At 46.1% G+C, this 27,502-nt stretch overlaps 1 protein-coding gene across 1 annotated transcript in view; it reads left to right on the top strand.

Moving 5' to 3' along the window:
- The first annotated feature begins 584 nt into the window (after positions 1-584).
- SNAPC1 (small nuclear RNA activating complex polypeptide 1) overlaps positions 585-27,502 on the top strand; it is a 171,003-nt gene continuing 144,085 nt past the window's right edge. The window contains exons 1-2 of the mRNA XM_086937944.1: positions 585-1,080; positions 17,593-17,752. Coding sequence (XP_086794070.1) covers positions 881-1,080; positions 17,593-17,752 — 360 coding nt within the window. The 5' untranslated portion in view covers positions 585-880. The remainder of the gene's footprint in view (positions 1,081-17,592; positions 17,753-27,502) is intronic.

Here is a 27,502-nt window from a genome sequence, read left to right as displayed (position 1 = left end):
TTCTTCACCTCGCTCTATCAGGTGTAATTTCTGATATTTATATGATTCCCACGTCTTCATTGCTTGATTTTGCTAACGAGAAAGTGTCACTCATAGTCGTTGAACTGTCACTCATAATTACACTTAAATTATGAAAGTGTCACACATAGCAATCTGAAACGTTGGCAGCTATGAAATTATATATTTTTCAGAATGCCTATTATAGAGAAATGATACAGAATAAAACCCCAGAAACAAGCAAGGTGATAGGCTGCCTAACAATATTCTTCTGGCATCTCTACGCTCACAGACTGTTTTCACTCTGTTTTTCAACGAAACGTAGAAAAGGGAACAGACCACTTGTTAATCTTAATGTCCCTCTCCGCACGTATTCTTCGCTCCACCGTCCTTCTCTGCTATTTTTTTTTTACCGGATTTAAATACTCTATGTTTATTGTCTAGAGCTGTTCGGCAACACAGTAAAGATCCCTTAACGCATGTGCAGGTCAGGTTTAACTAAAATCACGCAGGCGCAGTATGCTTAGAAATTACTCCTTTGTTTGGGGGTGTGGCTTTTGTTTCGTAGCTGTGTATCACTGGACGCCAGCTAAGGGGCGGAGTCATTTGCGGCTCTGCACGTTTCCGTCTTGCACGGAGGCGCGCATGTTTACTTACGGGACCCTTAGGATGGGTGTTTCGCTTATCAAAGCAAAGGACCGGAGCCGTCGACAGACGTGGGTGAAGCCGTTTTAATTTGTGCCCGCACGGCTTGTTCTTGGCTGTCATCGTTAACCCACTGCTGAGGTCGGAGGCGTTCCCGTCTTGGTGTAGGCTTGTTACCCTCAGACTGACTCGTCCGTGTCTTTGGCGCATACCTGTTTCCCTTATTTCGCGGTAGACCATGCCGCCCTCGGCTGTGGGCAAAGCCATTCGAAGAAAAGTGACCTCCACTTACCATTTGCCACAGCACCTGACCTCCAACACCCCAGGTTTGAAGGCAGACTGCGAGACCCTGCTAAGCCAGTTCCAGGACACTGACAGTGTGCGATTCGAGGTTTTCTCTTCTCTCTGGAGGGATATGAAGTTCTCAACCATATTTTAGTAAGTGATGCCTCCTTCACCAGTTGTTTTAATTGAACCAGAAAGCGTAGTGTGGCACAACCTAGTTCTGTAGTGGTCACCTATACGGCCTCTACGTTTCAGGAAATTTGAAGGAATTAGGGCACTTGTTGGGGACATCTGTGTGTATCCAGCAAGTGTCAGTATGTAAAACTGGTCACATATCTCAGAATACGAGGGACTATGTTCCTGCTGCTCTTGTGTACCTGCAGGCCACAGCGTGTATGTTGTGTTATGTAGCTCAGTAGGTAGATGAGTTTGTTGTAGACATCCTTTTTTATTTTATTTTATTTGAATTCGAAATTATTTATTCGGTTGAATAAACAAGACCATCAAAGCAAGTCAAGTCAAGTCAAAGAATTTATATAGCGCACTACATACCCAGAGGGTCTCAAGGCGCTTAGGGAGGGGAGGAGGATTACTTGTCAAATATCCACGCTTTAAGTTGCTTTCTGAATGCTAGGTGGTTCTGGGTAATGCGAAGGTAAGTGGGGAGTGAGTTCCATGTTTTAGCAGCCAGGTATGAGAAGGATCTGCCTCCCATGGTGGACTTGTTGATGCGAGGTACAGTGGCGAGGGCTTGGCGGCTGGAAGAACGTAGTTGGCGGGGGGGGGTGTAGAAGGACAGTCGTGAGTTGAGGCATTCTGGTCCGATGTCGTAGAGTGATTTGTGTGCGTGGGTTAGCAGTCGGAAAGTGATCCTCTTATTGACGGGTAGCCAGTGGAGGTCTTTCAGGTGGCCAGAGATGTGTTCGTTGCGCGGGATGTCTAATATGATCCTGGCTGAGGCGTTTTGGATTCGTTGGAGTTTCTTCTGGAGTTTAGCGGTAGTACCTGCGTAGAGGGTGTTTCCGTAGTCCAGTCGGCTCGTGACCAGAGCATGGGTGACTGTTTTTCTGGTTTCGGTGGGGATCCAGCGAAATGTTTTTTTGAGCATGCGGAGAATGTTGAAGCAGGATGAGGATACGGCGCTGACTTGTCTGTTCATTGAGAGTGAAGAATCCAGGATAACGCCTAGGTTCCGTGCGTGGTCTGTCGGGATGGGTGCTTTTCCAAGGGCTTCCGGCCACCAAGAGTCGTCCCATGCAGAGGGGGATGTACCTAAGATGAGGACTTCTGTTTTATCTGAGTTCAGTTTCAGACGACTGTGTTTCATCCATTCGGCAACTTCTTTCATTCCTTCGTGTAGGTTAGTTTTGGCGGTGCTGGGGTCATTGGTGAGAGAAAGGATCAGTTGAGTGTCATCCGCGTAAGAGATGGTGTTGAGGTTGTGTTGGCGGGCGATGGCCGCGAGGGGGCTCATGTATACGTTGAAGAGGGTGGGATTGAGTGAGGATCCTTGTGGTACGCCACAGATGACTTCAGTGGCCTCGGACTTGAATGGTGGAAGGCGGACTCTCTGGGTTCTTCCGGTGAGGAACGAGGTGATCCATTCAAGTGCTTTTCCTTGTATTCCGATGTTTCTGAGGCGTTGTAAAAGGGTGCTGTGGCAGACTGTGTCGAAGGCTGCAGAGAGGTCGAGGAGGATGAGGGCGACTGTGTCTCCATTGTCCAGTAGAGTTCGAATGTCGTCTGTTGCTGCGATGAGGGCGGTCTCAGTGCTGTGTTTTGCTCGGAAGCCAGATTGTGAGGGGTCGAGGGATTTGTTGGCTTCGAGGAAAGCGGCGAGCTGGTGTTGACAGCTTTCTCGATTACTTTGGCCGGGAATGGAAGGAGCGAAATGGGGCGGTAATTTTTGAGTTCAGTGGGGTCCGCTGTGGGTTTTTTCAGAAGGGCGGTGAGTTCAGCGTGTTTCCAGCTTTCCGGGAAGGTGGCGGAGTTGAAGGAGCAGTTGATGACCTCTCGGAGGTGCGGTGCCATGACGGAGTCTGCTTTGTTGAAGATGTGGTGAGGACATGGGTCTGTGGGGGATCCTGAGTGGATGGAGTTCATCAGGTGGATGGTGTCCTCAGTGGAGATTGGGTTCCAGTCGCTGAGGGTGTTCAAGGGGGGAGAATGTTCAGCATATGGTTGGGTGGGTTGGTCTCCGGGTTGGTTGTCGAAGCTGTTGTGGATGTCTGCAATTTTGTTGTGGAAGAATGAGGCTAGGGAGTCGCAGAGGGCTTGAGAGGGGGTGATGTCGTTGGAGTTGGCCGAGGGATTGGTAAATTCCTTGACGATGTTGAAAAGTTCCTTGCTGTTGTGGGCGTTGTTGTCAAGTCGATCCTTGAATGCTGTTTTCTTGGCCTTTCGGATTAGTTGGTGGTGTGTGCGGGTGGCGTTTTTGAAGGCGTCCTTGGTGCTAGTGGTTGGGTCTTTTTTCCAGGCCTTTTCAAGGGAGCGGCAGAGTTTCTTGGACTTCTTAAGATCATCGTTGAACCATGAGGCCTTCTTGCTGCCAGGTTTGCTTTGACGTTTTTTCAGTGGTGCTAAGGTGTCGGCGGTGTTGGATAACCATAGGGTGAAGTTGGCGGCGGCTTGGTCTGGGTTAGAAGAGTGGGCTGGGGTGTTTAGGAGGAGCGATGAGGAGATCTGGTCGATGGTGATTTTGTTCCAGTTTCTTTGCAGAGTTGGTTGGAGGTGGTTGATGGGTTTTGGCTTATTGTAGGTGAAGTGAACGCAGCTGTGGTCAGTCCAGAGGAGATCCGTAGTGTGGCTGAAGGAGACATGATTGCTGGAGGTGAAGATGGGGTCGAGTGTGTGACCTGCGATGTGGGTGGGGGAAGTGACCAGTTGTTTAAGTCCGAGGTTGGCGAGGTTGTCCAAGAGGGTGGTGGTGTTGCGGTCGTTGATCTTTTCAAGGTGAAAGTTGAGGTCTCCCAGAAGGATGTAGTCTTTGGAGGGGAGTGCGTGTGGAGTGATGAAGTCCGTGACGTCTTCACTGAATTTTGTGCGGGGTCCTGGTGGTCTGTAGAGGAGGGTGCCTCTGAGTGTGGTCTTGGGGTCGATGTGGATCTGGAAGTGAAGGTGTTCGGAGTTGGCGAGGTTGGCGTCAGAGCTGGTTGAGATGCGGATTGATTTCTTATGGACGATAGCGATTCCTCCTCCTGTGTGGCCGGTACGGTCCTTGCGAATGATCTTATAGTCTTCAGGGATGGCAATGGTGATGTCTGGGGCGGAGGAAGCGTTCATCCATGTTTCCGTTAGGAAGGCGACGTCGGGAGAGGTGGTGTCTAGTAGATTCCATAGGTCAATGGCGTGCCTGTGGACCGATCGGGTGTTGAGCAAGATGCATTGTAGGTGGTTGGGGTCGGGAATCTGTGGTGTGGTCGCAGCGGAGATGTTGTCGGTGCCGATGAATTTGCAGGAGTAGCAAGAGAAAGGTCCATGGGTGTGTCCAGGAGCGGCTAGGACGCAGTTGGTGGAGCGGCCGGGGTTAAGGGCTAGGAGGGTGGAGGCATCGTAGGTAATGCGGGAGGGCTGGGCAATGTGAGGGCCAGGGGGTCTGGCGCTGGGCGCGGTCCATGCGCGGACGGGCGTAGACGGGCTTACCTTTGGCGCGAATGGGGCGCGGTCGCTGCGCGAGGGAAGAACTGTCATATATGGATGGTGGAGGGGCGAGGGCGTCTCAGCTGGGAGGCGGGGCTGGCTACAGATGACCACAACAGCAACACACACAAAATGGAGGCGGAGGGGGGAGCACAGCGGAAACGCGCAGAAACAGAAAAAGCGGCGGTTTTTAAAACAAAAGTGCTAAATAATCAGAGCGGCAACCAGGCACACAGCAGGCAGCAATAATTAGGCAGATATCAACAAAGCAGTGCAGCAACGATACACAGCGGAAACGCGCAGAGACAGAAAAAGCGGCGATTTTTAAAACAAAAGTGCTAAATAATCAGAGCGGCAACCAGGCACACAGCAGGCGGCAATAATTAGGCAGATATCAGCAAAGCAGTGCAGCAACGATACTGAGTGACACAGGAGGACACTGGGGAGCGACAACTCAGCCCAAGGGAGAGGAGCGAGTCACGGCGCTTTCCGGTGGTGGAGCGCTGTTCTGGTCAGTGGGAGGGCGTCTCAGCTGGGAGGCGGGGCGGGCTACAGATGACCACAACAACAACACATACAAAATGGAGGCCGGGGGGGGGAGCACAGCGGAAACGCGCAGAAACAGAAAAAGCGGCGGTTTTTAAAACAAAAGTGCTAAATAATCAGAGCGGCAACCAGGCACACAGCAGGCAGCAATAATTAGGCAGATATCAACAAAGCAGTGCAGCAACGATACACAGCGGAAACGCGCAGAGACAGAAAAAGCGGCGATTTTGAAAACAAAAGTGCTAAATAATCAGAGCGGCAACCAGGCACACAGCAGGCGGCAATAGTTAGGCAGATATCAGCAAAGCAGTGCAGCAACGATACCGAGTGACACAGGAGGACACTGGTGTGACAACAGTAAGAATCCACATTTACATTTACTTTTAAAAGTGTGATGACGTCACTGCATTTTAGGGCTCCGAGTCCATCGTAAATCCTGAAAGAATTTTTATAGGGCTTTTTTCTCAACAACAAAAAAATGTGCTTGATTTGTGGCCGACATATATACATTTGCAACTTGCCCATAACTTCACAAATGCTGAAAAAACTTTTTTTTTTTAATGCAGACTTTTTTTTAATCTGCCCAGATTCGCACATTTCCACTAAGCAGGATGTTCCACTATTGGGAAAAAATTATGAATTTGGAATTTTAACTAGGTGGAGACATATATCCATCTCCAATTCTCCTCTGAACAAACCCCTTCTACACAGTCCCACCAATTCCGGGGATGTTCCAATTTCTTTCCCACCTTGGAAAGAGAGTTACTTGTGCACTTGAGGGGAGCTGATCTCCTCTTTTTAATTTTTTTATTTCAACCAAATTTTATTGAGAGATTTTCATATATACATACATTCAGTACAGCGAGGGTAAAATAGCAGTTCCGTCGACGCCTTTGGGGTTACATTAGGCGTAGTATGAGACCAAAGCATGGTCCGTGACTGCTCACCAGGGCGAAGGATATTTCAACCAAATTTTATTGAGAGATTTTCATATATACATACATTCAGTACAGCGAGGGTAAAATAGCAGTTCCGTCGACGCCTTTGGGGTTACATTAGGCGTAGTATGAGACCAAAGCATGGTCGTTTTGACTATGCAAGCTTTGGCGAGCAGGAGTATTACCCTTGTGTAGAGAGAGATAGCCGGAATAGTAAGGAAGAGAGAAAGGAGGTAGAGAAGGTGGAAGGACAGGTGCTGTAGTTTGTTTGGCCTTTGCCTGGATTTAGTCTTGTATCTGTGCGTATTGTTCAAGGAGGTTTGAAAGGAACTAGGTGTTTGTCCAGGGCGCTCCACATCTCCCCTCTTGATGTGTGGTTTGGTGAGTGGTTTGCTGTTATGTTGTCTGCCCCTCTAAGGAAAGTGACTCAGTAGAGCCAGCTTTTGAAAGAGGCCTTCCCGGTGTCCTTCCAGTTTGTGAGGATTGTTTTCACCGCGGCAGTGAGCAGGTCGTCGACCAGATACCCCTCTTCCTTTGTTTGGGACTCAGGGGCCATGAATGCTGTGATTAGTCCTATGAAACTATCTTGTATGGGGTAGCCTACTACAGTGTGTATCTTGTGTGCCCTGGAGTTCACAAGTTGCAGATAGCGTAAAATAGCTATTTTGGGTTATTCATGTACTGCTCTGTGCCGCCTATAACCTGCAAGGTATTCATTTGAATCTGGGGGTAGTTTTTACTTCCGTTTTCTGTTTTCCTAATATTGAGAAATCGCTACTCACCTGTGAGGGTCTCAAGGCACTGAGGGGTGGGGGGGGGGGGTCTGCAGATTTGTTTAGCCAAAGAGCCAGGTCTTGAGGATCTTCCTGAAGGTGTCCAGGGAAGGGGCGTGTCTGATGTCTGCCGATAGCTCGTTCCAGGTCTTGGCTGCAATGTGAAAGAAGGAACTTCTGCTCTGTAGATGCGCAGGGTTTCAGCTAGTGCGAGGTTGGTCGATCAGAGATTTCTTTTGGGTACATGGAAGTTGATTCTGTCATTGAGGTATTTGGGTCCGTTGTTGTGTAGGCATTTGTAGGCGTGAGTGAGGATTTTGAAGGTGACTCTTTTCTCCACAGGGACCAGTGGAGTCTTCTTAGGTGTTGGCTGATGTGTGCCTGCCGGGGGATGCGGAGGATGAATCTGGCGGCGGTGGTCTGTACTTTCTGGAGTTTGCGGAGTAGGGGCTTGTTGATGCCGGCGTAGAGTGCATTTTTACAGTCCAGCCTGCTGGTGATGAGTACGTGGGTGACTGTTTCTTGACTTGGGAGGGGGGGAGAATCCATTTGAAGGTCTTGCGGAGGGTGTTGAAGCAGCTGGATGTGACAGCGTTGACCTGTTGGTTTATGGTGAGTGATGAGTCGAGTACGATGCTGAGGTTTTTGGCATGGTCTGAGGGGGTAGGTGGGTTTCCGAGGACGGTCGGCCACCAGGTGTTTTCCCATGCTGAAAGGGTGGGTCCAAGGACTTGCTGTTTTCTCTGCGTTGAGCTTCAGCCAACGGTTGGTCATCCAGACTGCAACGTCTTGCATTCCTTTCTGGAAGTTGAGTTTGGCTTTGGTGGGGTCTTTAGTGAGGGAGAGGATGAGCTGGGTGTCGTCGGCGTAGGATACGATGTTGAGGCAGTGTTGTCGGACGATGGTTGCGAGGGGGGCATGTAGATTTTGAGAGGGTCGGGATCAGTGAGGACCCCTGTGGGACTCCGCAGATGATTTCGTGGGATCGGAGAGTAAGGGTGGCAGTCTGATCCTTTGGCTTCTTCCGGTGAGGAATGATCGGATCCAGTCCAGGGCTGTTCCCTATATGCCGGTGTCATGTAGTCTGGCGACTAGTGTGGGGTCGGAGTCCGTGTTGAAGGCCGCTGATAGGTCGAGTAGGATGACGGATAGGCAGTGTCCTTGGTCCAGGAGGGTGCGGATGTCGTCTGTGGCGGCGAGTAGCGCGGTCTCGTGCTGTGGTTGCTTCGGAATCCAATTGGGACGGATCGAGGACAGTGTTCTCTTTGATGAATCGTGTCAGCTCCCTGTTGACTGTTTTCTCTGCGTCTTTGGCTGCGAAGGGGAGGAGCGGGATGGGCCGGTAGTTCTTTAGGTCAGTGGGGTCAGCTGTGGGCTTCTCGAGCAGGGGCCTGACTTCTGCGCGCTTCCAGTCATCTGGGAAGGTGCCCGTTTTGAAGTTGATGGCATGTTGTAGCTCGGGCGCGATGGCGGCCGAGGCTCTGTTATAGATGTGAGGAGGGTTGGGGTCGGTGGGAGCTCCCAAGTAGATGGCTTTCATGGTTGAGGCAGTGTCTTTGGTCGTGATCTATGTCCAGTCGGAGGTGGTGGGCTGGCTGGTGTCTCTTGGGGCAGGGGGCCGGCTGTGGCGTCTGGTGGATGGTTGATGAAGTTGTCGTAGAGGTTTTTGATCTTGAGGTGGAAGTAGGTTCCAAGTTTGTTGCAGATGTCTTGTGACAGGGTGATGTCTGTGGCTTCGCTGCATTGGGTTGGTGAATTCTTGAATGACAATGAAGAGTTCCTTGGAGTTGACGAGGATTTTGTTGTGGATGAAATTCCTTTTGGTGGTTCTGATTTGGGTGTGGTAGTCTGTCATGGCGTCTTTGTAGGTGGAGTAGTTTTCGGGTGTCTTGGTGTTTCTCCAGTTCTTCTCCAAGCATCTGCAGGTGCGTCTGGCTTCTTGGAGATCGGTGGGGACCAAGGCGGCTTTCCTGGGGCACTGTTTGTCAGGGTTGCGTAGCTGGCCGAGCTCATCTGTGCAGTTGGAGATCCAGGGGTGGAGTCCTCTGGCTGCGATGTTTGCGCCGGTTGCCCAGGTGTGGTTGTCTCGGGTGAGGGTGGAGTTGAGTTGCTCGTCAGTGACCTTGCTCCAGTTCCTTCGTTGTGGGCGTGTGGCTGGTTTAGGTGCCTTGGGTTTGTCGACAGTGAAGTGTACACAGTGGTGGTCCACGGCAGTCGCGTTGTGTGGCTGAAGTGGACGCTGTTTCCTGTGGTGAAGATGGGGCGAGGGTGTGTCCTGCTCTGTGGGTCTGTGTGGTGATGAGTTGTTTGAGTCCGATGTTGGTGAGGTTGTCATAAAGGATGGTGGAGTTGGGGTTGTCGAGGTGAAAGTTCAGGTCTCCAATGAGTATGTAGTTCATTGAGGCAATGGCGTGGGGTGCGGTAAAATCGGTGATGGCGGTGGCGAAGGGTGTCCGGGGGGGTCTGTAGATGAGGGTTCCTCGGAGCATGGCATTGGGGCTGGTCTGGATCTGGAACTGCAGGTGTTCGACAGAGAAGGTTTCGCTGGAGGTGGTGAGGCAGAGGTTGCTCTTGTGGGGGGATGGCGAGGCCCCCACCCGGGTGGTTGGGGTGGTCCTTCCTCTGGATCTTGTATCCATCCGGGATTGGCGGTGTTGATGTCGGGGGCAGAGGAGGCATTGGTCCAGGTCTCCATGAAGAAGGCGATGTTGAGCGAGAAAGAGAGTTGAGTAGGTTCCAGATTTCCATGGCTTGCTTGTATAAGGAGCACACGTTGAGGAGGATGCATCTTACGGTGTCACCAGTGCTGGCGTCTGGGATGTTGAAGGCCGGGGTGTGGTGAAGGTCTGGCGGCAGTGGAGACAGGCGAGCTGGCTGTGGGTCTTGTTCGGCGAGGCCTGTTGGCAATCTCGGAGTCTTCCAGGGTTGACTGCGAGGAGGGTGGTAGTGTTGTAGCGGTAGATGGTCAGACATCCAGGGTTACTGGCGCTGGCTGCTGTCGGGTCGCAGACGGGCTTTCCAGCGGCGCGTCTGCTGCGCGACTGTGCTGCGGCCGCCATTAAGAAGGGGAGGGGTTGGGTCGAGAAGTAGGGAGGCGGGAGCGGGTGCTGAGTAGGGAGCAGGGCTGCAGGTGCACTGCGGCTGGAAAGCTGGGAGCGAGAGGACTGGCAGGGGAGACACCTGGCGGGACAGAGGAGAGGGAAAATTAACAATAGGAGGGCGAAAAATAAGGAGGAGGGCGGCAAGAGGGCTTGGGGAAGTTGGAATTGTTATAAGTTTCAGACTATTCTGTGTTATATAAATATACTTCAGGGATCTGTCATGGTTGTTCAAGCAGGGGCTTCTTTAATGAGTAATATTCTAAAATGGTATTTTGCTGCAGGCCCAACTACTCCTTTTTACATTTTGTGTTCAAATGAATTTTTCCCTAAACTTAGAGCCTGTAATTATTAGTCAAATTTCATTCTGTTATATTTATTTAACCCCAGGGTAAGTTGATGACTTTGCATTTTGGGTGAGTGTTTCAAGGAAAAATGTTTGTTTGTAAATAGAGGTGAATATGTGGGGTTATTCCAGCTTAGTGATTAAATGCAAACTAATCTCTGGTAAGACGGAAAGGTATTCCAACAACTGCATGTAAGCTGAACAAATCTGATGGATGTAATAAATTAATATTACTGGATTTGGCCAATATGAGTTGTATAATCTCAAAACTGAGAGTAACAAAGCTGTTAATCACCAAATGTAATGCTAGTCTTTTAGCCCAATTCGCTATTTCTAATATACACAAACAACCTGCAAAAATGGTATATGGAACTTGCATTTATTGTGATGGTGATAACTGTTGCACAGTATGAACGCATACCACTAGATACTGTGAATTCTTTGTACCCTACAACTTTGTCAGATAATACAAATCAATATCAAAGGCTGGTAGTTCTGACAACACTCCTTGTAAATTAAGGGAAGAAAGAACCTTGTTTGAACATGTAACTAAAATTATTCAAACTAAGTTCCTTACTGACTAATTATAACAAGAAAAAGAGTCCACGTTATAGGTGATGCTTCTAAATATGAGTCAGAATAACATAAAAGAAAGAGCCACTATTTTGGTTGTTGCTGACATGAGCCATGGTCACAAATAAAAGCAGGGGGATATTGTAATGTAACTCTAAAATCTATTGGTCCCCAAAGCTCATTAATTGACACTTTCTATTGCAGAAGTTGATTGGGTAACATATTATGAGACTTTATGCACAGAATGGCCTGGATATATTTTCCAAGGAGTTTAAACATTTACTATGTAAGTTGTGAGCCTCCATCTTCCAAATCGACTACTTGTTTGTTAGAAGGGCAAGAAAGACAAGGGCCAAGGGTTTTCATGGACTCCCTATCATGGTGGTAAAACAACCCCCAGAAGCTTGAACTGATATTTTTGTATCTTGTATTTGCTACTTGTTTAAAAATGCAAAAAATCTTTTGAAAAGTAAATATTCCTTGTACATGCATAAAAAAGGTTCCAAGTATCACCTACCAGCAGATTGCATTTGTAAATGCAAATGGGAAATGTTTTGGAGCCTTAGTTCTAGATAATCTTCGTTAGGCCGCAAAATCAATATAGAATACAGTTTGAGCAGGCAGATTTATGTCCTCTAGGTCTTTATAATACTGCAGAATTGAAAATTATTTAGGGGAATATACTCCCCAGTTGGCCTACGCGACATTTATCGATGATTTACAAAAACTGATTGGCTTTTGATAATGCTAAATTAAATATTACAACTTTGTGGCATAAGCTGCCTCAGCCTATGTTCCTGCTGGTTTGCTAAGAGGTTTGTTTGGGAACAGAGACTAGGGTGTTGATTTTTTGGGGGAACATAGCTTGTTTAAAAATGTGCACGCAAATTGGTCTAGAACAAAGCTGTTTGTTAGCCCATTTTTTTTCTACCTGCATGCTTTACTGATGCCATATTATTTCTATAAAGTTTCTCTAGTCTTATGTCTCAAGATTAGTTGCCTTTCAATGTGGATGAAGTTATCATTATGAATTCTACCCCCATTGGTTTAAGATGAGCCATCGCCAGTGCCTGATTGTGCCTCTTACCAATATCTAAATATTAATCTAGAAAAAGTAAGGTCATTTTTTTACACATTTAAATAGAAATAGATCTTTTTGGCATCTAAATGAAATGTATATGGAACTAGTCCTTAAATATAAATGTTTGGAAAGATTTGCATTTCAGAAGCCGAATCCCAGACCACATATAAGTTATTGGTGAAAGGCGCTTCTCATGTAACAAGATATGGTTTGGTTTACAGAGTCCCTGGGAAGCAACAGCTCAGTTGCCATCCTATTGTCGATCTAGTTTGTTTATATTTGTCTGAAGGGAAGACATTAAAGCATTTCAAGAATATCAAGGAAAGTCTTCTGTTACAAGCTATTCACACAGAGCTAGGCATTCATTGGGATTGAAGAGAAGGACGGTGATGCTGTAAAAAGAGGGGGTAATACAATTTGTAATGTAGAACTGAATTCTATGCTGATGAACATTTGGGAGGTACTAATGATGGATGCAAGCAAAGAGTATATCTTATTAAAAAGAGCAACATAGCCTATGCTATACAGATCTGATGGAAGAATAGTTCCCAACTGGTTAATGTCCGTTATGTTTAATCAGTTAATTAAAAAGTCAATATCACTTGGAAGCATTAATGGAAATCCTAACAACTGAAGACATGTAGTAAAGTAGGTGATCACTAAGACCAATGCGATATTCAAAAAGATGCAACCAAATCTAGAATTTGTCTTGGTTCTGGAATTACATAGATTTCTGAATACGTATAACCAGGACCATTGGCATTATACAGCAGGAGAGAGACAAATGATGAACAAGGTTTTAGTAAATTATGAGGCAAGAAAGACAAATTATGCTGCACAAGGCGGCACATTTTCTAATAGTATTGCTTCATAATTTAGTCATTTTTAGGTCTCGCGCAGACATTTAGTAGGTAAAAATGGGGTTTCAGAAGCTGACCTAGGAATGGCACACGCACAAGCCTGTGCTTTTCGTTTTGGGGCATGTTATTGGCCTTTGCGTGCGTGTTTTTTACAAAGCCAGCACGTAATAGGCCAAAGGCGGGCACATTGCTCCGCCCATGGGCTATTGGTGTCTATTACGCGCACCAAAGGCCAGGTGGTTTCAATTATCGTACCTAGACACGGGCGCAATAATTTAAACCACATGTTTCGCTGTGGGGCGCGCAGCACTCACGGGCGTGTGTTTTTTTTTTTTTTTTTTTTTTTTTTTAACAATAACGATCGCTTTCACTGCGCAGCTGTCTAGTTTTAACTAATGTTAGCTGATGAATCGTGTTCGTGAGAATGATGGTTCTTCTGTAATAAGTGTTATGTTTTGCAGTTAATTAGTTTACGTAAAAAGCACAGATAAATACTGGTTAGACAGTATAAGTGGTTTTAAGTTAAGGACATTTTAGCATTTTTAATACCTTCTGCTTCTGGAAGTCTGCCCAAACCTTCCGAAGCTGTCTCTGGCAGACAAGGACTCCTTCTTGACGCCGCTGTGCGTCTGTCAACCGTGTCCAGGGAACAAATCCCCCCCCGGAGCTAGCCAGGCGTTCATCCTTCCCATGACGGCCCCAGGGCTTCCATCTTTCTTCCGAGTCCGGTTACCTCAAAGAAGTTTTCTTTCAGAATCCACCCATTTTTTCGTGTTGCCCAGAGGGCTGCGCTTGAATTCCCCATGCAACCTCTGCCCTAGACAACCTGCAAGTAATTTTTGTAAATTTGAAGGTGGTACTGGTAATTAGGACAGTGCAACAAGTGCCGTATCCCGGTGGACAAGAGTGAGTGTGTACAGCGTCCCTAGAAGGACACACAGCCAGTGCATAGCGCTGGACCCGAGGAAGCCGCGGGTAATGCGATTGTTAACAGGTGACAGAAGATGGGCGCCACCCTCTTACTTCACACAAACCTCTCGCTGCTAGTAGAGCTGTCTGATCCGCAGTGCACTGCTTACTCTGAACACAGCCAAGGCTCAAGTCGAAGACTATGGAGGTGGGAGGGAGTGAATATTTAAAAACCTGAAACGTGCAAGAAAACTCAGTGCGAGATAGTGAAAGTGGCCATTTACTTGCTATAGATTTTCAGTGTGTGAACCTGGCAGCAGTGACTGCCGCCCGAGCATCCGACTGCTGACAGCGGAACCTGAAATTAAGAGATTAAATATGTGTAATAAATACAATATAGTATTTGTATGTTTGATATGTGGAAATCTAATATCAAATAAAAAAAACAAGACTTTACAAAAGATTCAGATTGTGAAACTAGGTTTATATGCTTGTTGTTCCTCCTAGTGACGAACCGAATCAAAGGTGTGCCTTTCAGTAATGCACTGTGTAATCCTGGAATAACAGTTGTTTCGAATTTCTGCTTCCAATATAAATTTTGTAGTGGGACACAGCAAAAATACAGAAGCTTTGGTGATGTAGACCTACCGTCATCATGTTTGTCTTCATCATGTTTATTTTGGAGGTTTTATAATCCCTAAAATAATAACATTTAGAAAATTCAGTAAAACGCGTAAAAAGCCTCATTCAAATCAAGCTAAAACAACCAATACTAAAATTAACAGAAACTCAATGGCTTGATAAATCTGGTGTATAATTCCCCTAAAATAAAAGGACGTGGCACAAGCACTGATGACCGCAAACATTCCTCTATCCTACTGATAAATCGATGTAAGACCCAAAGGGCGTTTTAGTGAGGCCAATGACCAGTATTTAAAAATTGTAAAGATTGCAAACCCTGAATTTTTTTATAGTCTATCGGTACCTCAAAATATATGCTTCTAAGCTTTTTTATAGTAAGGGCAAAAGAGTGGAAAATGTCTTTCAGTTTCTGACATAGAAGACAAAACAGACAGTGACCAAATAGGTTTGGGTGGTGTTGTGACTTGTACAATTTTGTTAGGTCAGCTAATGATGGTCTCAGAGAAGTACAAAACCAGCCTCTTAACACAACACTATTGCCTTTGTGCCCTTGTTTTGGTTTTCCCCAACTTCACCCCATCTTCCTGCTCAAACCTAGTAACAAGGACCTTGGCTGGACTATTTGAGTCAAATAATCTAAAAGGCAGAACAACCCAGAAGTGGTCTCAGAACTGTGGCACCAGAATACACAACTTCTGTCTGCCACTTTAGTATAATTATATGACACAAGCTGGGTGCCAAATTGGTCTGTTAAGAATCAGGGATCTCCCTTGATGAAAAATCCTCTGTGCATCTGGGTTGGTATTTCCACGCCAACTCCCCATGAAAGCTTCAGATACAGAACCTTGGTAATTTCTATCAAGACTGCCAGTATTAGCTGTTTTTAGGGATCGAGCAGACCCACTGCTTAGGAAGGACATAGAAGGTGTGCTTGCACCAGGGATATGCGGCTCAGAAATAGGGGTCGGAACGTAGCTGAAGTGGGTCAAAGAGAGCACACCTGCTGTGCATCCATTAGGAATTTGCATCATTTCACGAGGGTCAGGCCATCCAGTAGGAATTCGCGTCATTTCACGAGGGTGAGGCTCAGAAGTGCTGTTGCATTGACTAAGCTGTGTACTTCCATGGTCGGAGGATAGTTTGGATCTCAATCATGTCTGAAATTCCCCAACGTAAGCTGAGTGGCGCAAAACCAAGTAGCACTAATGCAAACCCGGCTGCAACACTTGGTCTACCCAAAATACAATCAAAAATACTGGAGGATCTAGTCCCTCCCCCCACCTACATAAAGGCGGGGTGAGGCTGAGACTAGTTAAGGACTGTGGCACAAGAAATATTTGTACTTGGTTGTCACACGAGAATAACCAATGTTACTTCCTGCTTTGATCACAGTAGGGTAATTATAAATATCTGATACGTTTTTGTAGTTCCTATTTCCGAGCCAGTTATGCACAGATAATGCTTTGTGTGATTTAAGTATAATACTTACTCTTTTAAAGTCGAAGCACTGACTGGGTATTCCAATAGTAAATTGTATTGGTTGGTTTGTTGACCCATACCACCTCCTCAAGTAAGCATTTAACTGCTCGCCTCCCGTACCCTGAGGATGCAAAGCTCAAAAGGGGTTTACTCTGTTGTCAGTTTTATTATTATTATTATGCTGTTTTGTTACGCGCTCAATTACTGCCGGAGTATCCTGGCGCGAAATGAGAAGGAAAGAACAGAAAAGGAGAAGTAAACTATAAGGAACAGCTAAAAGGGCCCAGTATCAAGGTTTCGCCCCAAAATACCGGTGGTATATGATACTATTTGACACAGACTTACCCTGATAACCCCCGTCTGCCCCAGGGCTCTGGAAAAGTTTCCACAGACATAAAAATCTATTGTTCTGTAATGATTTTTTTGTCAAAAGGAAACATCTCTAATGAATGGAAAAAATATGGCCTTCAAACATATATACTATAGAGTTATTGGTCCTAAAGCCACCAGAAAAGACGATATGAACTTTATTATCACAAATATATATGTATTTCACAAGGTAGGACCAAGAACATGCAGAAAAATCAAAATAATTTTTACAGATTGTAAAATTTAACGACCAAGTTGAAATCCTGCCTAGTCTAAATAACATTGCAGGATTATCCTGCCTAGTCTAAATAACATTGCAGGATTTCTGAAACATTTTTTCTGCCAAATTTCCTACCTTGAGGAATCTTTAAACACAGCAATCTCACACTCCCAATATTTAGCACTGCCTCCATTTCTCAACAAAGTCAGGGGTCAGTCATCTATCTGTTCTAAAGATAGTCAAAGATATAATCCTACATTCTATCATAATGACGCAATCCAGCCAGAGTTATGAGAAAGAACTTTATTCTAGTCTGTAGTGTGTGGTAACAATTTATCAACCTATCACTATGAGACATCTTCAATGACTTTAAAAACAGGCCCCGTCACCCATACTAAAAAGCCCCCCTCAAATAATTTTATTGGTTCCCAATTTGTCATTTGCCTCCAGTTGCCCCAGAACCCTGGCACTCACTTGTCTAACAATAGTTGATGTAGTACCTTTCGTTCATTTGTTATTTATTTAGATTATCTTCTTAAAGTGTACGTTCCAAAATCTCAATCACTTAAGAGCATGTAATAATCTTTTCATTACATAATGTACGCAAATACGTTTTATGCAAAAATATCACTTTTTAGCTGGTCAATTGCAGTCTGCTTTATAAATGTTCACTACACCAATCAAAGGTGTCTGCTTTCTTAACATTAACCACAGCAGTCCTCCCAGACTAAGATCCATTCCACACCAACGTGTTATTTTCAGATCCTTTTCCCTATAATAAGGCGTTATTTGCGCCCTGGCGTTCTGTTTGGAGTGGTTTATGGTGGGTTCTTTGCACATTTGTTCGCATTTTCTGTCCCTTGCTGCCCCCATCCCAGGGCTATGGATTGTTTATTCGCCCAAGAACAAATACAGACACCCCCTTTCTGTGACATCCTGCCGGGGCTTAAGGAGATCCTTAATACTTTGCATCTATGCTTATACAGCGTTTATGTGGTTATGCCGGCGATATGGGGTACGTGCAACATGGTACATTCTTAACATCCTCTAGAGTAGCAGGTGTTTCTAGGAAATCCTAAAAATGTGGGTCCCTGCATTTCCCTTTCTAAGTTTATGTATTACCCCTTCTCGTGTCAAGACCTTGTGGTATACTTTCGGTGACCCGTCTTTGCTTTTCATCCTGTTTATCTAGTGGCAAATTGGGAAAGCTGGAGCTGAACAAATTCACCAGGGAAGCCTTAGCTACGGCCTCACAGTACTTCTATCCACCTTACACCTTCCAGATTCGAGTTGGCGCTTTGTATCTTCTTTACAGCCTCTATAACACGCAGGTTTGCGAGCCGAAACAAAAGGTAAGAATTTTTTTTTGGTCTCACAGACAGGGCCACTGAAATTATACGGCAGGGGAGCACTAACTTATGTGGCAGGGTTGAATAAATTATACGTCAAGAAAATGCAGACCATGCAGCGCATTTTTTCATAAAATAACTATTATTTTGTAATTTTTACATATGGTAATATTGTCTGAGGAAAGATCTCGCCTTGACAGTACCACTTTAACAACCAAATACAGAAATAAGCAACTGAAAGATAGTAAGTCCGACTTTGAGAAGGGTCTTCTACTGTGCATGAGCACTTCCCTATGTTTTTAGTAACTTTTGATCCGCTTGAGCTGGAAACAAATGGCGTTTGTAAAAATCTGCAGATTATGCAGCAGATGATGGATTACACGGCAAGCCCATAATTATGTGAAAAAAGCCACAGAATTGCATATTTCCTTATAGAGAATATTTTAGGCAATGAGACGCATAATTGAAAAAACCTGTTATTTCAATATCTGTAAATGCTTATTGATCTGAATGCTCAATATCTTCATTAGTAAAGTGATGATTTCTTGAGTGCTAGTAGTTTACCTCACCCTAATATGAGAACATTGCAATGCTGAGAGCACCACTGAAGAAAACCGAGTGGCTCGGGCCAGTAATGACTGCATAGGTCTTTGCCATTATTCCAGCGTTTGTCTTTCCGTTTCCCCCTTTGTTAGGCCTATCGGACAGCAAACGCTGTCTAGTTCTGCAAGACCTATTTTGGGCTTACCAATAAAACATAGAGGCTTGCAGCCTGCCTATTGCTTACCATTAGTTGGCCTTACTGTCACTCCCATTTGGCTGCTTCTTATTCATGTTGCAGCTTGTTAATCTTGTGATTGGCCCTACCAGGGAACATTGCGTCTTCAGCATCTTTTTGATTGGCTGGCCTTTGTGCTTCTTTTGCATGCTTTTAGGGAACTGCTTTTTTTTTTTTGTTTAAGCTCTCCATGAGAGTACATGTGTTTTCCAGAACTTGCCCACGTGTGCTTTTGTCCCCCCTCCACGTTACTCTCTTGCCCATGTGCTTCTCTCCCCCAACTACACTCTTATTGTACTCTCTCCCCTATATATATGCTTCTCCGCGGGCCATGTTGCTCTCTTTCGCTTCTGTTGTTTCTCTCCCCCACCCATCATGTTACTGAACCAACACTCCTCCAACCATGTCACCCTTTTAATTTTTTTGAGCAATTTTAAATTTATAAATACATTTTCGGATCAGTAAATAAAAAGTATAAACACCCATGACATTTTGTTTGTTGCTGCATCACAATCTTTTTTATTAATTACCATGCGGCACAGCAGCCACAATGCTGCACAGCATGGCTAAAATATGAGTGGAAAACCAGTAGTTCTAGTTTGTGAAACCATCTCCCTTTGCCAAAACTTTGCTAGAGAATGACAAAGTGGGACAGGTTGAGCCGCGGCTGTGTGGTGGAGCAGTCTAGGAGTCGGCCCAGTAGGGTCTCCGGACACATTTGCCTCTGAGGCGTTGGTGGAATTCACTTAGTGCACGTGCCCTTCATTATTGTTTTGCTCCGGTATCTCTAAGAGCATTTAAGAATGATCCTTTTGTTTCCCTAAGTAGATTCTAGTTGATGGATCACACCACGTGAAAATGCTTTTTCACTCTGCTTCCAAGTACAGGGAAAGACTATTGTCTACACTACAGTTATGAAAGTCTTCTTCTGAGAAGCGGCTTCTGATTCACAAATAAACTTGCGCTTGTGCTCACTGTAACAACTGTAATTCAGTCTTCAGTAGAAGAAATCTTTTGTAAATTGCATAAACTATGAAAGGAGTATAGGCAATAAACAAAAACACTAAGCAAATATGTTTTGGAACTGACCATCCTAACAGAGCAATCTTCACAAATCTTTACCAAGAGCACTCTTCCCATCTCATTTAATGCGGAGATGCTTACTTTAAAAGCTGGAGATCTAAGCTAAGGTCACCAAATCCTGGAATCTTTGCGACTTAATCAAGAAACTGTGTGATTCTGGGATTTTCACCTTGTTTGTAGATGTGTAGTTCTCATGCATGCAATTGCGCATTTGTGCCTAATGCAATGTAAATCAGTTGCATAGTGCGCTGTTCCATAAAATGTCCCCTCCATCTTTTGTTTTCCTAATGCCTTCTCAGGCAGACTCCACCCATTCCCCAATTCTTCAACTCTCCTCGCCCCCACAAACACAGGCCTCTTAGTTAAGAAGCTCCTGCTGCAATGATCATCCTATTGGAACTAGATCTGTTTTCCATGAAATACATAGCCTTAAAAAAGAAAGTATATAATATTCCGTACGGGCTCTCAAGTAGATTAAATAGTTCATTGATCAAAGAAATTGAGCAGAGGGGTGTTGCTTTTGGTTAATGTCCATAATGAAGAGGCAGGGCCAGCCTTTGAAATGGACAAGCTGGGCCTAGGCCTGGGCCACTGGTTTTCATAAGGGATTCTTAGAAGTCCAGCCTGTTGTTCCCAGCTATTTTCTCTTCCATCAGTGATAGTGCATATGAGTATGCACACAAAGTTAGAACCATGTGCATATGTTCATTTCCTCACCGACTTGAACGTCTTGAAGTGTTGCGTCATCAATTAAAAATTAAACCATGATGTGGTGGGAAGGGAAATTATTTTCTCGACTACAGTTTATCAGGGATTTCCCTTCTTTTACCATAGCAACAGCAAAGGAATTGCCCACCCAGCTCATGGCAACAGTACTGCAGGATCCGTCCCAGTCACGACTAATAGTGCTCCCCTGCTGCAGTGTGAACCAGCTGCAGCCTTCACTTCTCCAGGACTGGCAGAATCATTTGACTAAGTTATCATCCAGGCATTCTCGCAAGGGTGACTCTGCTCCAGCCCATCAGCCCTGACAGAGCCAATCTACATGTGACTATTGAAGCCTCCTATCTTCAGAGGAGAGCCATTTGCATACCCAACTGCGCCCTGCTACTGAGATTGGGACCCTGCCCAAACCTCTCCCCCTCCATCCTGTGACAGAAGTCAGGGTCCATCCACTCTTTAGGATTATTGGTAAGGGCCAGGGATTTAAACAGGGTTTCCTGTCCTGCCATTGCTCAGACCCAATAGTAATTAAAGATTGACTTCGAAAGTGGTTCCTTACTGTCCTTTTCTTCATGTTAGGGGGGGGGGGGTATTTGTAAAGCGCATGGCTGCCCCAGCAACAGGGCGTCCCAGCGCTAGCGGACAAGTAGGCAGAGGGGGTGAGGCTAGATGGAGGAAAAAAGCCAAGTTTTAATAAATTTCCTGTAGGCCCAGTGGTCGTGGGTGCTGCGGGCAGGCGGAGGGATAGAGTTCCATAGTGCAGGGGGCTGGGCTTTGAAGGAGCAACCCCCTGCTCTGCATCAGCAGACACATGGTACACACAGCAAATGGCGCAGTGCTCGCGAAGGAACATAGGGCATACAGAGTCCCTGCAGAATATTGGGGCCCTGGCCATGTACTATCTGGTGTGTGATGCAGAGGGTTTTAAACAGGACTCTTTGTTTGATAGCAAACTCTGCTTAGCTTCATTAAAGCGACAGCATTGAAAATGCTCTTGCTTCCATGAAGCAAATCGGAATTGCTTTTAGGCTGAAGGAGCTGCATGTTAACAGCTCCCTCTGTCCAAAAGCAATGCCGGCTCCTGCAGGAGGTGGGGAGCTTTCAGGGACTGCGGGGGCCTTGAGCTCCCCTCCCCCCCCAAATGATGTGGCCATGTCCCGGGGAAGGGGTCCATGGGGCTGAAATCTGCCTGGGAAGGGGGGCCACGCGGCCTCCTCTTTTATTTTTATTTAAAGAAAAAAATGGGTCTGGCCCTGGGGGATAGGGTCCACAGGGCCCAAAAAAGATCAAGGGGAGGGGGGAGCTACATAGCCCACTTCTTAAAGAAAAACTAAGCCAGCCAGAGGCCCGCACCCTCCCTTCACTACTCTGCAGACATGCCTCCTGGCATGCTCTGGGTTGGTAAGTTTAGTAGCGGATAAGCGAATCCAGGACATGCAAAGGTGATTTTCCTTGTGAAACTATTCAGCCATGTCCCTTGGTACTTAACATATGCCATGCTTGAAGGCTGTGGCTTCAACCACCCTTTGATACAGTTGAACAAAGTGCTATTGTCGACCCCTTATTCTCTATAGTGCCAACAGATTGACCTTAGCCACATTCTTCATCTTTAGACGAAGTATTGAGAGCTATATCCCTTTCCTGTTCCCTTGTACATTATTGTGTTTCTCCGCTATTGATCCCCTGAAATATATAATCTTTCTCCTTTGTCAAAAGTCATACAATGGAATTTAAGATGGAGCCTCTGGGCCACAAAGTCTTATTGTACATTGATATTTTATTTCCCTTCCTTTCAGCCTTTATTCATCTTATAAAGAAGGCAGCGCTGTTGTAACTCGGCTTGAAGACAAAAGTTTGCTAATTATGCATTAATCTGTATTCCATTGTGAGGTCACACAGCAGAAGTGTAAGCCCAAGCTCTAGTCCAGAGTATTAAATTAAACACATGGAAATGTGTGTGCCGGACTCCCCTGTGATCACATACTCTACTGTTCTGCTGAGGGTCATACATTAAATTAAATCTGCCTCTAGAGTTGGTACATTATATCTCTATTGCTCTGTGGTTGTACCAGTGCCCTGAAACTTAATAATGTGCCCACATTTAGTTTTAACCATCACAGATGTGGTCACTTAAAAATTCCTTCAATGTGTGGTCACTTATATTCACAACTGTTTCAATGGGTTTATCTTGAAATATAAAGACAGCGCTTGTCTTTCAATATGAGGGCAACCGAGCTGATGGGGCATCTGCCTCTCCAGTCACGTAAAACACCAATGATATGGCTAGAGATGGATTTCCACGATACACTTAGACTTTACCCTATTACTCACACCAGCAGGTATGCTGGCTTAAATGAAACTCACTTAATAATCATTATAAAGTGGTGATTTGATTTTCAGGACATAATTTATTTAAAACTGCCTCCTGCGCTCCCCCCTTTTCGTTTTAATTCCAAAAGGTGCTGATTTCAAAATATTCCAAACCCTCAGAATTGAGATTAGATGGACTTCATTATATTAGTGTCATGTCAGATGCTTAACACCTTAGCAGCTATGGAACGTCCAGCTCCAGTGCTGGACGTTCCATTGCGCAGGTGCAATTCGAACGTTCAACGGCCGACGGCAGCACTCCCGAGGTAGTGGTGCCGTCGGCCGCTGAATGGGCGCAGCACTTAAAGGGTTAATTCTGGTGACACATAAATGCCATTGTATTGTTCTTGGTGCAGAGGTATTGGGAAACCCTGCTGCCTAATTGAGATGATGTTTACCCCAGATTAAATCCCTTTAACGGATGATAATCTCTGCACTGAGGGAAGCTTTGCCTTGCATGTCCATTGGCCATGGATGTGGGTGTCAACATAAGCATTCATAAAGTTTATGGCTGTAGAGGGTCGCATCATATGGTTTGAAGAACAGAGATGTTTAATGTGTGATCCAGACACTTTATTTTTCCTATTCACAACTGAATCTAATAGTCTTATTAAATACCAGTTATTAATGAAGGAGCTGAGGACACGTGGGGCCATTAGACCTTATGGTTTGGTTGTAGCTCAATGCCCAAATGTTCTCAAAATCTGAACTGACTAAGATTGAGGGATTTCTAAATTGTCTTGTTCCGCTGGACCGGCAGAAATGACTATTGGTGCAGTTTTTCCATCACTCAATGGATGAGATTGGAATACAAAAACTATTTTTAAATGCGGATAGACTTGGAGTTTTATAAAGATCTGGTCCATTTATTAGCCCAATTATTGTCTTGGGGAATTGTCCTCTAAAAAGACAGTGGCTCTCTGCCCAAATCTCTGATTGACCTCCCTGATCTCAGTGGAGGTGCTGGTTTCAAAGAGATGACCTTACTGCTGATAATGTCTACTGGTCCTACTGTTTTTTGTCAGGCTAGCTTCCTATTGCAGAGACATAGCCTTTCTGCCCATATCCCTGCTTGGTCTCACTTTTGTCTGGAGAGTTGCCTACTGCAACATTGAATCCCTGCTCATACCTCTGCTTGGCCTCGTTCTGATTTACACATGGCCAGTAATTGGTAGGCTTTGGCTGAATTGCAAATTTCAATTGCACATATTTCGAGACAAGCTGCCATTGCTCCTCGAATGTCTCTGGTTGTGTGGTTTTGTATTCTTGTTAGGTCCAGCATTCTCGTGTGCTTGCCTGTTAGTGTGCCAGTCGACATTGTTTACCTTCTTGACCGACCTGTAATTTCATGTTTATATCATTTATCAAGAAGTTCCCAGTTGCTACAACCAGCTGACTTGTCACATTGATGCTTCTTTCCTGATGTAAGATATGTTGACTTTTTTTTCTATACAAGATTTGGTTGTGCCTTGTTTGGATTTTGCACTTCTCTATTTGGCAGTCCATTATGATCCTACAGGATTATTCCCCATTACACTACTTTCATGCCAGTGATTGGAGTTGTGGCTAGCTGCTTCTCACTTGAGGTCTGTTGTTCTTCTGATTTTAAATAATCTTTCATATGTTTTCCCTTATCCTGAGGTGTGTCACATTTATTTATTTTTTACATTTGTATGGCGCGCAGCTACCCAAAAAGGGTTTCCCGGCGCCTTTGGCATAAGGAAGAACAAAGGTATATGCTGGGCATGGCTTTAGCACAGTTGTTTCTGGAAAAGCCAGGTTTTTACATTTTTCCGGAAGCTGGCGTAGTTTTCCTCTTTCCGGATATGTAGGGGAAGTGTGTTCCACAGGATAGGCCCTCTGACAGAAAACGATCTTCCGCCAGTTCTTTGCAATCTAAACCTGGGAACAGCGAATTTTGCTGCAGTTTGGGAGCGCAGGTTTCTTGTTGGTAGGTAGGGGGCAGCTAACATTTGCAGATAGGTTGGTGCTGTTTTACATTTGATCTTAAACATATAGCTCAGGGTTTTGAAACTGATACGGTGTTCTATCCTGAGCCAATGTAGATCATTCAGGTATTTTGATACTCTTGCGGTTTTTGGTATTCTACACAGGAGTCTTGCGGCTGAATTTTGGATTCGTTGGAGTCGCTTGATGACTGCCTGGTTTGAGCTCAGGTAGTCAAGTCAAGTCAAAAGATTTGTATAGCGCGCTACATACCCAGAGGGTCTCAAGGCGCTTGTAGAAGGGTGGGGAGTTACTTGTCGAATATCCACGTTTTGAGTTGCTTTCTGAATGCTAGGTGGTTCTGAGTAAGGTGAAGGTGAGTGGGAAGTGAGTTCCAAGTTTTAGCTGCTAGGTAGGAGAAGGATCTACCTCCCATGGTGGTTTTGTTGATGCGAGGTACATTAGCAAGGGCTTGGTTGGAGGATCGTAGCTGGCGGGAGGGGGTGTAGAAGGATAGTCGTGTGTTGAGGCATTCGGGTCCGATTTCGTAGAGTGCTTTGTGTGCGTGGGTTAGGAGTCGGAAAGTGATCCTCTTATTGACGGGGAGCCAGTGGAGGTTTTTCAGGTGATCAGAGATGTGTTCTTTACGTGGGATGTCTAGTATGAGCCTGGCTGAGGCGTTCTGGATGCGTTGTAGTTTTTTTTGGAGTTTTGCGGTGGTGCCGGCGTAGAGGGTGTTTCCGTAGTCCAGTCGGCTCGTGACCAGAGCGTGGGTGACTGTTTTTCTAGTTTCGGTAGGGATCCAGCGAAATGTTTTTTTGAGCATGCGAAGAATGTTGAAGCAAGATGAAGAAACGGCGTTGACTTGTCTGTTCATCGAAAGTGAGGAATCAAGGATGACGCCCAGATTCCGTGCGTGGTCCGTCGGGATGGGTGCTTTTCCAAGGGCCTCTGGCCACCAAGAGTCGTCCCAGGCGGAGGGGGAGGTACCTAAGATGAGGACTTCTGTTTTGTCTGAGTTCAGTTTCAGACGGCTGTGCTTCATCCATTCGGCTACTTCTTTCATTCCTTCGTGTAGGTTGGTTTTGGCCGTGTTAGGGTCTCTGGTGAGTGATAGGATCAGTTGAGTGTCGTCGGCGTAGGAGATGATGTTGAGGTTGTGTTGGCGTGCGATGGCCGCGAGGGGGCTCATGTAAACGTTGAAGAGGGTGGGACTGAGTGAGGACCCTTGGGGTACGCCGCAGATGACTTCAGTGGCCTCTGACTTGAATGGTGGGAGGCGGACTCTCTGGGTTCTTCCGGAGAGGAACGAGGTGATCCATTCCAGTGCTTTTCCTTGGATTCCAATGTTTTTGAGGCGCTGTAGAAGGGTGCTATGGCAGACTGTGTCGAAGGCTGCGGAGAGGTCGAGGAGGATGAGGGCGACTGTGTCTCCATTGTCCAGTAGAGTTCGAATGTCGTCTGTTCCTGCGATGAGGGCGGTTTCGGTGCTGTGCTTGGCTCGGAAGCCGGACTGTGAGGAGTCGAGGGATTTGTTGGTTTCGAGGAATGCGGCGAGCTGGTTGTTGACAGCTTTCTCCATGACTTTGGCCGGGAATGGAAGGAGTGAGATAGGGCGATAGTTTTTGAGTTCGGTGGGGTCAGCTGTGGGTTTCTTCAGGAGGGCGCTGAGTTCGGCATGTTTCCAGCTTTCCGGGAAGATTGCGGAGTTGAGGGAGCAGTTGATGACGTCTCGGAGGTGCGGTGCGATAATGGAGTCTGCTTTGTTAAAGATGTGGTGAGGGCAGGGGTCTGTGGGGGATCCTGAGTGGATAGAGTTCATCAGACGGATGGTGTCCTCAGTGGAAATTGGTTTCCAGTCATTGAGGATGTTCAGGGGGGGTGGGGGATCTGCAGGGGATTGGGCGGCTTGGTCTTCTGGTTGGTTGTCGAAGCTGTTGTGGATGTCTGCAATTTTGTTGTGGAAGAATGAGGCTAGGGAGTTGCAGAGGGCTTGAGAGGGGGTGATGTCGTTGGAGTTGGCTGAGGGGTTGGTAAATTCCTTGACGATGTTGAATAGTTCCTTGCTGTTGTGGGCGTTGTTATCTAGACTGTCCTTGAAGGCTGCTTTCTTGGCATTTCGGATTAGTTGGTGGTGAATGCGGGTGGCGTTTTTGAAGGCGTCCTTGGTGCTGGTGGTTGGGTCTTTTTTCCAGGCCTTCTCGAGGGAGCGACAGAGTTTCTTGGATTTCTTAAGATCATCGTTGAACCAGGAGGCCTTCTTGCTGCCTAGTTTGATTTGTTGTTTTTTCAGTGGTGCTAGGATGTCGGCGCTGTTGGATAACCATTGGGTGAGGTTGGTGGCTGCTTGGTCTGGGTTTGAGGAGTGGGCGGGGGGCTTTTGAAGAAGCGATGAGGAGATCTGGTCGATGGTGATTTTGTTCCAGTTTCTTTGCAGAGTGGGTTGGGGGTGGTTGTTGGATGTGGGCTTGTTGTAGGTGAAGTGAACGCAGCTGTGGTCAGTCCAAAGGAGAGCAGTGGTGTGGCTGAAGGAGACATGCTTGCTGGAGGTGAAGATAGGGTCGAGTGTGTGACCTGCGATGTGGGTGGGGGTAGTGACAAGTTGTTTAAGTCCAAGGTTTGCGAGGTTATCCAACAGGGTGGTGGTGTTGCGGTCGTTGTTCTTATCAAGGTGGAAGTTGAGGTCTCCCAAAAGGATGTAGTCCTCGGAGGGGAGCGCGTGTGGAGTGATGAAGTCCGTGATGTCCTCACTAAATTGTGCGCGGGGTCCTGGTGGCCTGTAAAGGAGGGTGCCTCTGAGTGTGGTCTTGGGGTCGATGTGGATCTGGAAGTGAAGGTGTTCAGTGTTGGCG

This window comes from Lissotriton vulgaris, chromosome 9, assembly GCF_964263255.1.
Source record: "Lissotriton vulgaris chromosome 9, aLisVul1.2, whole genome shotgun sequence".
Lineage (NCBI taxonomy): Eukaryota > Metazoa > Chordata > Amphibia > Caudata > Salamandridae > Lissotriton > Lissotriton vulgaris.
The sequence above is the reverse complement of the archived record's forward strand: the minus strand, read 5'-3'. Positions and strand labels throughout refer to the sequence as shown.